This window comes from Phoxinus phoxinus, assembly GCF_949152265.1.
Source record: "Phoxinus phoxinus genome assembly, chromosome: 25".
In the NCBI taxonomy this organism is placed as follows: Eukaryota; Metazoa; Chordata; class Actinopteri; order Cypriniformes; family Leuciscidae; genus Phoxinus; species Phoxinus phoxinus.
Window position 1 is genome coordinate 630,968 of NC_136900.1, and position 16,980 is coordinate 647,947.

The 16,980-nt window shown below is 40.5% G+C and overlaps 2 protein-coding genes across 2 annotated transcripts in view; both read right to left on the reverse strand.

Annotated features, from left to right (window-relative positions):
* ptprbl (protein tyrosine phosphatase receptor type B, like) overlaps positions 1 to 585 on the reverse strand; it is a 68,531-nt gene extending 67,946 nt beyond the window's left edge. The window contains exon 1 of the mRNA XM_079603993.1: positions 492 to 585. Within this exon, the coding sequence (XP_079460119.1) occupies positions 492 to 546 (55 nt within the window). The 5' untranslated portion in view covers positions 547 to 585. The remainder of the gene's footprint in view (positions 1 to 491) is intronic.
* Positions 586 to 8,262: 7,677 nt separating this feature from the next.
* The window catches only part of zfc3h1 (zinc finger C3H1-type containing), a 41,258-nt gene continuing 32,540 nt past the window's right edge, over positions 8,263 to 16,980 (reverse strand). The window contains exons 26-35 of the mRNA XM_079604534.1: positions 16,738 to 16,936; positions 16,561 to 16,655; positions 14,491 to 14,586; positions 14,269 to 14,373; positions 11,229 to 11,391; positions 11,001 to 11,101; positions 10,610 to 10,711; positions 9,498 to 9,537; positions 9,225 to 9,287; positions 8,263 to 9,143 (exon numbers count right to left, since the gene is read on the reverse strand). Coding sequence (XP_079460660.1) covers positions 9,018 to 9,143; positions 9,225 to 9,287; positions 9,498 to 9,537; positions 10,610 to 10,711; positions 11,001 to 11,101; positions 11,229 to 11,391; positions 14,269 to 14,373; positions 14,491 to 14,586; positions 16,561 to 16,655; positions 16,738 to 16,936 — 1,090 coding nt within the window. The 3' untranslated portion in view covers positions 8,263 to 9,017. The remainder of the gene's footprint in view (positions 9,144 to 9,224; positions 9,288 to 9,497; positions 9,538 to 10,609; positions 10,712 to 11,000; positions 11,102 to 11,228; positions 11,392 to 14,268; positions 14,374 to 14,490; positions 14,587 to 16,560; positions 16,656 to 16,737; positions 16,937 to 16,980) is intronic.

Sequence of the window (16,980 nt, forward strand, 5' to 3'; positions counted from 1 at the left end):
GTTAACAAGAACTGAGAATGAGCAATACTTCTACAGCTTTTGATTAATCTTAGTTAATATTAATAATACATTTAATAATACATTATTCAAATCAAAGGTTGTATTAGTTAACATTAGTTAATGCGCTGTGAACTAACATGAACAAACATTGAACAACTGTATTTTTATTAACTAATACTAACAAAGATGAATAAATACTGTAATAAATGTATTACTCACAGTTAGTTCAAGTTAGTTAATATAATAAATAATGTTAACAAATGAAACATTATTGTTACCAAAACACTTTACAAAACATTGCAACAATTATAATGTACATAATAATAATAAAGAGTGTACACTGTGATGAGTGTGTGTAGTGTTGTGTTATGAGGAGTTGAGTGTAGACCCGCTATAGTTCCAGCAGTTTGAGGTTTGGGATGTTCCCCATAACCACAGCTTCATCTAGCCGGAGGAGTGCAGGAGGAGTGCAGATGGAGGATAATACTCACGGAGAGCCGAGAGCCGCTGCAGTGAGAGCAGCAGGAGGAGCAGGAGCGTCCGCATGTTCCCGGCCGGTTCTCTGAGCTGCACTGAGGCTCCGAGGCTCCGAGGCTCCGGAGGAAACCCTCGCTCAGGGGAAGGAAGAGTCACTGACCGCCGCTTCCTTCTATTCAATAGTGTGAGGCTAGTGACAGCACAGGGGTCTACACGCTAACGCCTCCGCCACCGCCCGGGGACGTCCTGACACGCACGCCATCTTTACTGGAAGGAGTGCTGCTAAATATTGGTTCATGAAGTCGAGTGTGTGCCCACAACTGGTTTGAAATACTATACAATATTATCAGTCCAGTTGAAGACATGCAGAGATTTCTGGAAGATCTTCAGATCCTCAGAGATGTCCACTACCTTCAGGAAAACACACATTCCACCTCTCCACAACACACACACACACACACACACACACACACACACACACACACACACACACACACACACACGGTCTACGCTGACAAACTCAGTGTATTAACCGTATGTAATGGATAAGGTGTTATCTGTGATAGCTCATGTTGTGTTCTCAGTCACAGTTCCGTCACCGTAGACACGCTGGATTGGGTTTGAGTGGCACCAGTGGCCGTCCTGCTTCACTGGGACACCATCAGACATCATTAAAGGACAAATAATCATGTTTTAATCATGTTTTAACTAGTTTTAGGGATGCACTGATCCCACTTGCCCTGGTGTTGCTTCTGAGCACAGGGTCTCAGTCGACACCGAGTATAGAGCCCTACTGTTAATGTGTGATACACACAAGCTTCTACTTGCACATCTAGGCTTTGAGAATTGGCCAACGGGACTTCCTCATCTTCCACACACTCCTATAGTGAACGTTCCCTCTCGCGTCTGCGCCTGAACCAGAACAACGGACAACGCCACTTTCCAGAAGAGTTGGTTTTGTATTTTATTGCATTTTCTGATAACATGCTCATTACTGCAATGTTGTGTTGTAGCATCACCACATGAGAGTTTACGTTGTTTATATGGTAATGGATTAACAATTAAATAATGTTGATCATTTTTTACCTTATCTTTTATTTTGTGTGGTGGGCCTCACATGTGTGTGTTTTGATTGATAACGTGGCCTTGCGTCACACACTCCTACGGCGGTGTTCTCAGGACATTCGGCCTATTCATGAAGCCGACTGTTGGTTCCAGGAGCGTTGGCTCAAGTGCTAGCGCTAACCCGGGACTATTGCGGCCGATCCGTTTGTCAAGTCAAGTCTCCTTTATTTATACAGCGCATTTTACAACACAGATGATATCACAGCAGCTTCACAGAGATAACAGGGAAATTATACAACAAGTTTGTTTCTAGAAGAAAACAGCGTCATCGTCCGGCTTCAGTCAGTTCAGTGATGCTTCATTTTTGTTGTAGAATTCAGTTCTCATATGATGTTCATATAATGCTGTCAGTGCAGAGATCAATGATATTGCTGAATATTAAATGTCCTCAACTAAGCGAGAGGAAAGCAGAGGCGACAGTGAAGAAGCAAAACTCCATCAGTGACAGAATGGAGGAAACTCTCGTGAGAAACCAGACTCAGTCTCAGTTCTCCTCTGGCCAACCAGCGGACAGGGTCTGATTATGATCCAGGAGCACTACAGGTCAGAGGTCAGAGGTCAGACTGGATCAGAACAGTATCAGGTCTTGTTGGAGGTCGGAGTGCCGTCGGTGTGGAGACGGTCTGTCGAGGATCAGGCGATGAGCTGCACTTCAGGGATGCGTCGTGGACGAGACTAGATGATGATCTGAGATGTCATCGCTCGGCTGCAGAACGGCATCGATGTCACGGGGGGAGGGTCTATATATATTCAGTGGGGGAGGAACATACACGCCGGGGAATGGGCAAAGATGGCCCAGCAGAATGGCTGCCTCCTGTGTCTGGATGTAAACAGTTGTCCATCTAGCTATCTATTAGACAAACTAGCTTCAGGTGTTCGGCGGGAAGGAACTAGGCTGGCGATTGGTACGCATGTTAGGCGGCAGTGCTTCATATGTTCGATGTTGTCGGCAGTAGCGACGGCAGATTCGGGGGAGAAGACGGCACCCAGAAAAGGCACCCGGCCGGTGATCTGACAACGTTTGTGCGAAGCCGATGAGGATCCGAAATGAAACCGGCATTCTGACGGAATTGGATTTCACGATCTCCACAGCTGCCCGATGCCGTCAAGCTAAGTGCCGTTTATGTCTACTTCGTAGTTCAATGTGGTGGGATAATTGACTGCCTGTGACTGAAACTGCTGCACTGATGCTAACTAGCTTTCCATTGCCAGAGCCCCCTGCTGGAGAGAACGAGAAACTGCTGCGCTAATGCTAACTAGCTTTCCATTGTCAGAGCCCCCTGCTGGAGAGAACGAGAAACTGCTGCGCTAATGCTAACTAGCTTTCCATGGCCAGAGCCCCCTGCTGGAGAGAACGAGAAACTGCTGCGCTAATGCTAACTAGCTTTCCATTGTCAGAGCCCCCTGCTGGAGAGAACGAGAAACTGCTGCGCTAATGCTAACTAGCTTTCCATTGCCAGAGCCCCCTGCGGGAGAGAACGAGAAACTGCTGCGCTAATGCTAACTAGCTTTCAATGGTCAGAGCCCCCTGCTGGAGAGAACGAGAAACTGCTGCGGTAATGCTAACTAGCTTTCAATGGTCAGAGCCCCCTGCTGGAGAGAATGAGAAACTGCTGCTCTGATGCTAACTAGCCTTCTACTGTCCAATCCCCCTGCTGGAGGAAACCCGTAGCTGCTGCCCTGCTATTGACTAGCCTCATATTGCCCAAACCTCCAGCTGGATCAAATAAGGAATTGCTAAACCGACACTGACTAGCCTCCTGTGGCCCAAACCTCCTGAGAGTAATTCCCACTCTAAGACTAATAAATAATAATTTAATAAAGAAAATGTTTTGAAGCTACTCCATTGAGTTCTGACCTTTTTTTGTGGGGATACGGTTTGCTCCTCAGCGTAGTATAGAAACAAGAGTGGCGGCTAGCGCCCCCTGCCTGTGACATCAACATTGATTCCATGTGTAAATATTAGATCTATAGTATGTGTTTAAGGAGTTCGGATTAGTGCTGTACTACTGAGGTGTCTAAACCCGGGCCTGGCTGACACGCTAGATGCTACGAGTGCTACGCTCACTAGATTGCCCTGTGCTAAACAAACGCATGTAGACAAATGTTGACGTTGAAATCCAAAGTGGTCCATTTATTCCTATAGAGAACACCAACCAATATAAACCACATAAGAAAACAAGAACTTGTGAACAGTGGAACGGGGAATGTTGAACGGCTGAACTCGAGCCAAGTTTATAATGGGTGTGTAAAACCTGAACAGCGCCACATATGGGCCATCATCGCCATCACCATGGGTTTCTGGAGCAAAGACTCTCTTCTGGCTCCGAGACCTGAGAAATACAGACGTCTACAGTGTGATATTCCATCTCATGACATTTCCTTATCCTCAAAAATAAATGTTCCCCTGATCATTTGTTTACTAATTCCACGGTAAGTTAGTTGTACAGTGCAGTCCACATACTATTGCAATATTCATGTAATATTACAAATCAAAATAAACCGACACACAACACCCAGTGTCCAGTTTTCCACACGGCAAGGATCATGTCCTTCGATGCTATTGAGATAATACTGAAGAGAAAATGCATATGAAAGTAGATCACAGTTTTCATATTAATGGACACATAATGCAATTGTGTTTAAACATCAAAATGAAATAGCAAGAAAGTGCTCACTTATTGGGAGAGACAGACTGGGGTCCAGCTTGCTATTGCACATCAATGGCATGTACATCCCCTGACAATGAATCAATTCAATAATTGTTAGATCTGACACAGTTAATATGCAACATGGCTTGAGAGAGAGTAATCATTCATATCAATATACCCGATGTATTCCAATATCGCTCATCATTGTATAAATTTAGAGGCAAATAAGGTTTTTGAAAATGTATGTGAAGCATTTCTAATGTGGCAGTAAACATGCAAACACACACCTTACTGTTGCCTCAACTTCATGTGGATGTAGACCCAACGATATGAAGTCAGAGCGGGTCAGCCAACATCCACCACTGGCTCATCTGGAGTCCGCATTGTGTCCAGGACATCACTACACTATTTCATTCATTATACCCAATAATTAATCTGAACTAACACAATGATCTGCTGCAAAGACGTGCATTTCAGGAAGATATTGCAATAACAGCCTGACATTTCACCGGTGGAATAGTTTGCATCGATGTTCATTGACACCTCACCTCCAAAACCTTCTGGATTCTCCCCAACCTCGTGTTGTTTTCTGTGCATGTCTATGTGGTGAACTATGTTCCTCATCAACATGGGTAGATGGTTCATGTTCACAAAGTATTTTTTATTTATTTTTAGTTTGGCAAAGAGCTGCTCTGCCAGTTGACTATTAATTGCTAATATATTTGATAAAACTACTAAGTAGCCAAACAGATATTTAAATACAGTAACTGATTACATCCCCTCCAGTGCTAGAGGAACCTTTTCTCCGTTGAAATCTATGGGGTCGCCGTGTCCATCTTATATACTGTCTATGAGAGGAACGGGCGTTGGGCAGTGTATGGCAAGCCGTTTTAACATTTAATCATTTAAGCCTATCTATTTTCATGCTACTAGTACTTATTTTTTAGATAGTATCTATTCCATTAAGTACTAGTACTTATTCATTAGATACTAGTACTTATTCATTAGATACTAGTGCTTATTCTTTAGGTACTAGTGCCTATTCATTAGATACTAGTGCTTATTCTTTAGGTACTAGTACCTTTTTAAAGATACTAGTACTTATTTATTAGATACTAGTACTTATTCATTAGATACTAGTACTTATTCTTTAGGTACTAGTACCTTTTTAAAGATACTAGTACTTATTTATTAGATACTAGTACTTATTCATTAGATACTAGTGCTTATTCTTTAGGTACTAGTACCTTTTTAAAGATACTAGTACTTATTTATTAGATACTAGTACTTATTCATTAGATACTAGTACTTATTCATTAGATACTAGTACTTATTCATTAGATACTAGTACTTATTCATTAGATACTAGTACTTATTCATTAGATACTAGTACTTATTTAATAGATACTAGTACTTATTCATTAGATACTAGTACTTATTTAAATAGTGACTAGTCACTATTTTTTTGTTACTAGTAAAAAAAAATTTTTTTTTCCATTGACTTCTATGGGATCTGTCATTTAGATATCAACTATTCACTTCTGACTAGTATCTATTCCAATTGTGACTAGTACATATATATTAGATACTAGTACTTATTCATTAGGTACTAGTACTTATTTTTTAGATACTAGTACCTTTTAATAGATACTAGTACCTATTAAATAGATACTAGTAGCTATTAAATAGATACTAGTACTTATTCATTAGATACTAGTACTTATTCTTTAGATACTAGTGCTTATTATTTAGATACTAGTGCTTATTATTTAGATACTAGTATCTATTAATTAGATACTAGTACTTATTCATTAGATACTAGTACTTATTCATTAGATACTAGTACTTATTCAATAGATACTAGTAACTATTCTTATTTTACTAGTCACAACTGCTTTTTTACTAGTCTTATGTTATGACTAGTCAGAACGGCCACGGTAGAGTTCAATTAAAAATCTTACTAGTAAAATTTAAAATCTTACTAGTAACATTTGGAATAAATACTAGTATCTAATAAATAGGCACTAGTATCTATTGAATAAGTACTAGTATCTAATGAATAAGTACTAGTATCTAATGAATAAGTACTAGTATCTAATGAATAAGTACTAGTATCTAATGAATAAGTACTAGTATCTAATAAATAAGTACTAGTATCTTTAAAAAGGTACTAGTACCTAAAGAATAAGCACTAGTATCTAATGAATAGGCACTAGTACCTAAAGAATAAGCACTAGTATCTATTGAATAAGTACTAGTATCTAAATAATAAGCACTAGTATCTAAATAATAAGCACTAGTATCTAAATAATAAGCACTAGTATCTAAAGAATAAGTACTAGTATCTAATGAATAAGTACTAGTATCTATTTAATAGGTACTAGTATCTATTTAATAGGTACTAGTATCTATTAAAATGTACTAGTATCTAAAAAATAAGTACTAGTACCTAATGAATAAGTACTAGTATCTAATATATATGTACTAGTCACAATTGGAATAGATACTAGTCAGAAGTGAATAGTTGATATCTAAATGACAGATCCCATAGAAGTCAATGGCAAAAAAAGTTTTTTTTTACTAGTAACAAAAAAAAAGTTACTAGTCACTATTTAAATAAGTACTAGTATCTAATGAATAAGTACTAGTATCTATTAAATAAGTACTAGTATCTAATGAATAAGTACTAGTATCTAATGAATAAGTACTAGTATCTAATGAATAAGTACTAGTATCTAATGAATAAGTACTAGTATCTAATGAATAAGTACTAGTATCTAATGAATAAGTACTAGTATCTAATGAATAAGTACTAGTATCTAATGAATAAGTACTAGTATCTATTGAATAAGTACTAGTATCTAATGAATAAGTACTAGTATCTTTAAAAAGGTACTAGTACCTAAAGAATAAGCACTAGTATCTAATGAATAAGTACTAGTATCTAAAAAATAAGTACTAGTAGCATGAAAATAGATACTAGTAGGCTTAAATGATTAAATGTTAAAACGGCTTGCCATAGGCAGTGCGTGTTCTGAAGCGGCCAACCCAAGATATCAAACACGAAACACACTCGCTGGTTACACAACTCTGTTGTTCTTCTGAATCATCTCTCTCCTTATGAAGCCCTTCCTCTGGACTCTCACTCGTGTTCGTGTATTTCTCCCTCGGATCGGAAACTCTTCCTGCGCGAGACCTCGACGGCCACCGTCTCAAACCCGCGAGTGAATCTACCTGAGGAGTTTGAGTTCTGTGCAGTGGTATACTATACAACAATACAATCTTTTTGATGGATATGTGCTTTACCTCCATGTGCCTGTATATATTTTAATGCTATAATCAACAAATTATGTGTATTATGGTTTATTTATTTTAAAATATGTTGTAAAAGGAACAAAGCCAGCAGTGCGATGCGGAGACTGGAGCAGAAGTGGGTTCTGGAAGGCCAGCATCTGGAGTCTGAACACACTGGACACAGAACCCGTCCCGTCCTCCATCACTCGCTCCTGACCCCGAGGACCCGGTGTCTCTGGACTTCTGATAACAGTGTTCGGTGCAGTTTTCCTTTTTGAAATCAGCAATGAGCCTTCAGTGTAATAGGAGACTTGGGTTTGATCAGCATGCAAGTGTTTAAAGCATCTTCTGTGATCTCTGAACTGCAACTCGATCATCTTGAGGAAAACAACAAGCGTGACATCAGTTTTCTCCAGAGCATCTATATATATATAAACTAAATTAATAAGCTTTTTACTACAGAAATGAAGCATCACTGAACTGACGCTATTTTCTTCTGGAAACACACTTTGCTGCATTATTTCCCTGTTGTCTCTGTAAAGCTGCTTTGAAACACTGTATTGTAAAAGCGCGCTGTATGGATAAAGCTGACTTCTGTATTTCATCTGCCCATATGTTGTTCGAAAGCACACATCAGTGACACCCGTTTCTTGAGTTCATGAACAGCCTTTATACCAGAGCCAACGTCACTCAATAACACACACAACACCGTACTTCTGTACAAAATAATTTAATAGAAACATTGTTCAATTATAAATTGAAAGAAAAAAAAACAGGTGTAAGATTATCATTCCTGCAGAATACGTTAATCAACGTGCGTGTGTGTGTGCATATACACACACACACACACGCACAAACACATACAAACATGGATTTTGAATTGGTGGAGAAACAGTATTACATGAACAGTTGATGGTGTTGTGGCCAGTCCATGACTACAGACGTGCTGAGAGTCAGATGTGCAGTCTGTGGAGAAGTGTCATCAGTGCGCCGACACCGGCGAGCCACACACAATACTTCCAATAACAGCCATTTAATCCATGGTTGGAGGAGCAGAAAAACAACAACCAAAGCAAAAGAAAAGAAGAACACTTGGTGCGGAGCCTTAAACTCTCCAGCGGAGTTCATATTCTTCACGACACATGGCGGAGACACCATGAGGAGAAACAACAACTGAGTATACTGAGCGGAAGGAGGCAAGCCACCTTAAAACAGTCACAGCGCGTCAACAACTATGACGCAACGTTAAAGAAAATAAAAGTCAAATTAAAAGTGTTAGTTTACAAATGAACACGCAAATCAAAGCAACAGGTATCGTCAACAAAGTTATACTTACGTACATGATGTGAAAACAGGCCCAAACACTGGATTATTGGCAGCTCAGTGTCTCGACTGGTTCTGCTCGTAACACTGAGTGTGTGTGTGTGTGTGTGTGTGTGTGTGAGAGAGTCTGGCTGGGCTAGTGTGGTGTCACTCGCTGTGGCTCGGCTCTAACCCTAGCGGCTCACTTAGACTCACTCCCACCTCTTGGCACTTGTCAATTATTTTTTTCAGTGTGTCAGTTTTACCTCCTTCTGCCGCCTCGAAGAGCAAACACTGCAGAGAGAGAGAGAGAGGGGGGTGAGGGACGCGTCACACACACACACCTGACTGAGCTGTGTGTGTGTGTGTGTTTACATCTTTCCAGAGAGCAGCACACAGGGGCAGTTTCTGGAGCGCCTGCTGATAGAGCCGCCGAACCTGCAAACGTGCCGACAGCACAAACACACCAGAGCAGACACACAGTCAGTTCACAACACACACTCCGCGCGTCTGTCACAGGTATGCCGTTCAGACTCTTACATATATTCGTGCACTGAGCATACCCTGCAGAAAGAACAATAGATTGATCAAAACTCCAGACATCGGTCAGTGTATGAGGAGTGACCTGACCTCTGACCTCTCACTCACCTCTGCTCGTTGCCTTTGCTCCTTCTCAACCGCAACCGCTCTGGCAAGAGATATATCGACAGGACGTCACACACTTCATCACACTCAGCATATGTCACTCATGCAGATGTGTGTGTGACGCTGGGTCAGAACTCGACGCTACGCTAACACTCATACAGCATTACACACTCCATATGTACAGGAAACACCCTTCGACACCGAGAGCAAGGAGAGCAAGGTCAAACCGTAGACTTATTGTAAAGCCCCCTATGGTGAAAATCCAGCGTTTAAATGTTGTTTATGTGTCTGTGTTTAAAAAGAGTCTCAAAAACAGTTTGAAATCGCTGGCGTTTCTGACGTCACCTTGTAACCAATCAGATCAACGTGTGATCGTCAACCAGCGGATCTCTGAGTGAGAGTGAGTGGAGGCAGGGCTCATTTGCATATTCATAGAACCACGCATACTAAATGAGGCAAGGGTTTCGAGTTACATTCAAGATATTTTAGGGCATCAAGTCATTTTTTTAAAGGAAAAAACGTTTAAAGATGTCATTTTGGTGATCAAAGATGAGTTTTAAAGGATAAAATGATCGACTTTAAAAGAACAGTTCAGATTTTTGAATGAGTTATGAGCCTGTCTAATTAAACCAGGATTCTCCGGCATCGGGATATCAGGGCATCGGCTGCTCCGCTAATAACCTCGCGAGGTCGACTCACCGCCGCTTGTGGACCAGTCAAGCTCATCTCCAGTTGGCAATGCAAGAGACAGCGAAGACCTAGCTAACAGCAAGGGTGCGATTCAAACCACCAATCTTACGCTATTTACTCGCAGGAACAGGGGGTGTGTCTTAAGGAGAGTTCATATCATGTGACCTCATGGGTCTTTACCTGTACATATGGAATATATAAGGTGGAGGGAAAGTCTCAATTTGATAGAAAACAGAAAATTTGACAAATGACTTGTCTTTAAGAAAACAAGCTACGCTAAAGAAGTGGTCTAATGAAACATGAAGTTGAAATTCTTACAACAGAGTAAAACATTCACCTTCATGTTTCACAACATGTTAGAGCATCATCTCATTAGGACACACAGAAGCAGTTTAGCTAGATGTATTTGGAGCTCGTGAACTTACATTTTCCAGAAGGCCAGACAGGTTGGGACGCTACTGCACAACATTCTGCTTTGCAATTTAAAATGTTCAACATTGCCATCCTGCCATTCCTGCTGCAGCAACCTACACAAGGACAATTAACACTAAACTCCAGGACAGTACAGAGCCTTCAGAAGCTGAGCTGGCATCCAGTGCCGCCTAAGTTAAGAATACAACAGTTCCCTATTACAGAGAAGACTTCAGTGCAGAGTTAGGGTAACCCTAACCTGAGGAACATTTACACCACACAGATGATTAAGACAAGTACTGGTATCTGAGGGAAAGATACACGCGTATATAATGGGAAATACTGGAACTTCACAAGCTTCAGGACAGAAACCATCAGAATAAATCCAGCAAGTCGTGTGATTACCTGATGGCCAGTTCAGTATTGGCTGGCATGATATGCTGAAATCTCTCCAGGAGAAGGGAATGCTGGGCTTCAGGGAAACATCCCAGACAGAAGGATATGACCTGCAATGCACAGCACAGAATACAGACACACTACCATCTACCCTGTGCGACAGCAATAGCAACCATACAGAATACCCCGTGAGCGGCTCGGCTGCGGCGTGTGCCGTGTGAGCGTCCGCTGGCGTACCTGGTTGTGGAAGCTGAAGCTGCTCCAGTACTGCGAGGAGCTGAAGGGCAGGGTGAGTCTGGTGGGCACGGTCTCCAGGCAGCGGTGCACCAGACCCGTGAACATCTTCAGCTCGCGGACACTCGGCTGCTCGCCCAGCATCTTACTGGAGAAGCACAGATAGCTGAGGAGAGAGGACGGGCGTTAGCAGAGCACAGCACACTGACAACCACACTCTGAAGAGGCTTTCCTGAGCGTCCACACGGACATTCTGGCTGACACGGATAATACCAATAATTCTGTATATTTGGAAGCCGATAACTGATATATCGGCCGATACCGATAATTCTGTATATTTGGAAGCCGATAACTGATATATCGGCCGATACCGATAATTCTGTATATTTGGAAGCCGATAACTGATATATCGGCCGATACCGATAATCCTGTATATTTGGAAGCCGATAACTGATATATCGGCCGATACCGATAATCCTGTATATTTGGAAGCCGATAACTGATATATCGGCCGATACCGTTAATTCTGTATATTTGGAAGCCGATAACTGATATATCGGCCGATACCAATAATTCTGTATATTTGGAAGCCGATAACTGATATATCGGCCGATACCAATAATTCTGTATATTTGGAAGCCGATAACTGATATATCGGCCGATACCGATAATCCTGTATATTTGGAAGCCGATAAACTGATATATCGGCCGATACTGATAATTCTGTATATTTGGAAGCCGATAACTGATATATCGGCCGATACCGATAATCCTGTATATTTGGAAGTCGATAACTGATATATCGGCCGATACCGATAATTCTGTATATTTGGAAGCCGATAACTGATATATCGGCCGATACTGATAATTCTGTATATTTGGAAGCCGATAACTGATATATCGGCCGATACCGATAATCCTGTATATTTGGAAGCCGATAACTGATATATCGGCCGATACTGATAATCCTGTATATTTGGAAGCCGATAACTGATATATCGCCCGATACCGATAATCCTGTATATTTGGAAGCCGATAACTGATATATCGGCCGATACCGATAATTCTGTATATTTGGAAGCCGATAAACTGATATATTGACCGATACCGATAATCCGGTATATTTGGAAGCCGATAACTGATATATTGGCCGATACCGATAATCCTGTATATTTGTAAGCCGATAACTGATATATCGGCCGATACCGATAATCCTGTATATTTGGAAGCCGATAACTGATATATTGGCCGATACCGATAATCCTGTATATTTGGAAGCCGATAACTGATATATCGGCCGATACCAATAATCCTGTGTATTTGGAAGCCGATAAACTGATATATCGGCCGATACCAATAATTCTGTACATTTGGAAGCCGATAAACTGATATATCGGCCGATACCGATAATTCTGTATATTTGGAAGCCGATAACTGATATATTGGCCGATACCGATAATCCTGTATATTTGGAAGCCGATAACTGATATATTGGCCGATACCGATAATCCTGTATATTTGGAAGCCGATAACTGATATATCGGCCGATACCGTTAATTCTGTATATTTGGAAGCCGATAACTGATATATCGGCCGATACCAATAATCCTGTATATTTGGAAGCCGATAAACTGATATATCGGCCGATACCGATAATTCTGTATATTTGGAAGCCGATAACTGATATATTGGCCGATACCGATAATCCTGTATATTTGGAAGCCGATAACTGATATATCGGCCGATACCGATAATCCTGTATATTTGGAAGCCGATAACTGATATATCGGCCGATACCGATAATTCTGTATATTTGGAAGCCGATAACTGATATATTGGCCGATACCGATAATCCTGTATATTTGGAAGCCGATAACTGATATATCGGCCGATACCGATAATCCTGTATATTTGGAAGCCGATAACTGATATATCGGCTGATACCGATAATTCTGTATATTTGGAAGCCGATAACTGATATATCGCCCGATACCGATAATCCTGTATATTTGGAAGCCGATAACTGATATATCGCCCGATACCAATAATTCTGTATATTTGGAAGCCGATAACTGATATATCGGCCGATACCGTTAATTCTGTATATTTGGAAGCCGATAACTGATATATCGGCCGATACCGTTAATTCTGTATATTTGGAAGCCGATAACTGATATATCGGCCGATACCGATAATCCTGTATATTTGGAAGCCGATAACTGATATATCGCCCGATACCGATAATCCTGTATATTTGAAAGCCGATAACTGATATATCGGCCGATACCGTTAATTCTGTATATTTGGAAGCCGATAACTGATATATCGGCCGATACCGTTAATTCTGTATATTTGGAAGCCGATAACTGATATATCGGCCGATACCAATAATCCTGTATATTTGGAAGCCGATAACTGATATATCGGCCGATACCGATAATTCTGTATATTTGGAAGCCGATAACTGATATATCGGCCGATACCGATAATTCTGTATATTTGGAAGCCGATAACTGATATATCGGCCGATACCAATAATTCTGTATATTTGGAAGCCGATAACTGATATATCGGCCGATACCGTTAATTCTGTATATTTGGAAGCCGATAACTGATATATCGGCCGATACCGTTAATTCTGTATATTTGGAAGCCGATAACTGATATATCGGCCGATACCAATAATCCTGTATATTTGGAAGCCGATAACTGATATATCAGCCGATACCGATAATTCTGTATATTTGGAAGCCGATAACTGATATATCGGCCGATACCGATAATCCTGTATATTTGGAAGCCGATAACAGCACTGACATGGAAATTTGGCCAATAATGCTAACAAGGGCTCGAAATAAATTTTAATCAGGAACAAACAAAACTGATTAAGAAATCAAGTTTAATCGTTATGAACAGAAACGCTTATTCGAAATATCCATTAAGCCATTAATAACGGTATTTTATCGTTCTGTTTAATATTTAATTTGCCAGTCAACCAATCATGAATTAGGTTTAGGTTTAACAAACTACATAGTTTACTTACTCTAGCCAGAGTGTGTGAATTAACTCCAACTTTGTAATGGTTCCCAAAGCCTTCTCGAACGCATCAATGGCGTCTCTCACACAGCCAAAGGTAGACTGCCAGAAGCTGTGGAAAAGCAAGAGTCGGGGTGAGAAGGGTAAGAGTGTGGAGAGCAGAGCGAGGCGCGTGGAGAGCAGGGAAGCGAGTGGAGAGCAGAGCGAGGCGAGCAGCAGCGGGACGCACCAGTGAAGGAGGTGCAGGTACTCCATCTCACGCTCAACATCATCTCTGAGGGTTGGAGCTTTCAGCAAGTCTTGAGTTTCAACACCAAGAACATGGCTGAAATCACAAACATCACATCTTGAAACAAATACTGCGCATAGAAAAGGCAGTAAGACAGGAAACATGGCATCACCTGTTTAGAGAAAACAACTAAACCAGATTTGATGCATTCTACTTAATTTCCATGGTTTCTCCAGTCACTTGTGACTAGGGTTGGGTATCGTTTGAATTTTAACGATTCTGCTTATCGATTCCCAATTTCGATTCCAATAAGGTAAAAAAAAATTTAGATATTCATTTAGTCTTACTACAAAACACTATTGTAGCTGAATATCATGAACAAAAACCAACAGGCTAAAGAACACTTACAGGAACGTTTGCCTGTGGTTTAAAAACACCATAGAAGAACTAGCCAAACTAATATACATTTCAAGCACTATTAAAGACAAGTAAACACTCATTTAAAAAGAACATAAAAACTAGCAATCGCAACAAATAGATACAACTGAACAAATATGCGATTGAAATAAACAATGTTTTTTAAGATTTTCAGTGTTATACTAAATATTAGTGTTATTATAGAGACACACCAGGAATATTAGTGTTATTATAGAGACACATCAGGAATATTAGTGTTATTATAGAGACACATCAGGAATATTAGTGTTATTATAGAGAGGAATATTAGTGTTATTATAGAGACACATCAGGAATGTTAGTGTTATTATAGAGAGGAATATTAGTGTTATTATAGAGAGGAATATTAGTGTTATTATAGAGACACATCAGGAATGTTAGTGCTATTATAGAGACACATCAGGAATATTAGTGTTATTATAGAGAGGAATATTAGTGTTATTATAGAGACACATCAGGAATGTTAGTGTTATTATAGAGACACATCAGGAATATTAGTGTTATTATAGAGAGGAATATTAGTGTTATTATAGAGACACATCAGGAATATTAGTGTTATTATAGAGACACATCAGGAATATTAGTGTTATTATAGAGACACATCAGGAATATTAGTGTTATTATAGAGACACATCAGGAATATTAGTGTTATTATAGAGACACATCAGGAATGTTAGTGTTATTATAGAGACACATCAGGAATATTAGTGTTATTATAGAGAGGAATATTAGTGTTATTATAGAGACACATCAGGAATATTAGTGTTATTATAGAGACACATCAGGAATATTAGTGTTATTATAGAGACACATCAGGAATATTAGTGTTATTATAGAGACACATCAGGAATATTAGTGTTATTATAGAGACACATCAGGAATATTAGTGTTATTATAGAGACACATCAGGAATATTAGTGTTATTATAGAGACACATCAGGAATATTAGTGTTATTATAGAGACACATCAGGAATATTAGTGTAATTATAGAGACACATCAGGAATATTAGTGTTATTATAGAGACACATCAGGAATATTAGTGTTATTATAGAGACACATCAGGAATATTAGTGTTATTATAGAGACACATCAGGAATATTAGTGTTATTATAGAGACACATCAGGAATATTAGTGTTATTATAGAGACACATCAGGAATATTAGTGTTATTATAGAGACACATCAGGAATATTAGGCTGCTGTCACTTTAAGAACACAGAGTCTCTCGCTCTTGAATGGTTTAAAGTCATATTGAAATGCTCACAAAGGAATCGATAAGAGGAATCGAAATTCAAATTTATAACAAGTATCTGATACTTGTGACTTCTGGATAAGCATTTTTACTTATGAATTTAGTACTTGTGCGCTATTTTCTCTTACGCTTGAATGTTCAAAATCTCTCGAGTGTTTAAAATGGTAATCTTTCGTAATAATGCAGCACTGGCCCGAGTGTCTTTCACACGGCCCCGGGACATCAGACAGGCCTTGCTGTCGAGCCTTGGAGGAACACTAGAAGGATCTGTTGCCTGTCCCAGACGTGGATAATCCTGACAGTGGGAACCCTGCTCATGCTAGCACACATTGCAGACTGTGGTGTCGGTGAGGACATTACCGTAGCACATCTAGAGACTTCAGCTGCTCTGGTACAGATTCACAGAAAGAGCGCATGAACTTGTGAAAGAGCTCTTCCAGAACACTGCATTTCCCCTGCACACACACACAAACTCCCAGAGATGAGCATCAGGACAGCTGCACTGTGTTTCTGCTCTGACCAGAGGCTGCGTCTCACCTGAGAGTGCAGACACCTGCTGAGCTGGAGGAACACGCGAGCGCTGCCGGCGCGGTCCTGATGAGCGCGCGTCCACAGGGCCTCGGCTCTCTCCGCGTGTCCCGAGCACACGAGCAGGTCAGCGGTGAGCTCCAGCAGGGGGCAGTAGAGCGGGCACTCCGCCAGCAGACGCTCACACACAGACAGCGCCTCCGCACACCTGGAAGCACGGCACAGGCGTCAGTAACAGCGCACACTTCAGAA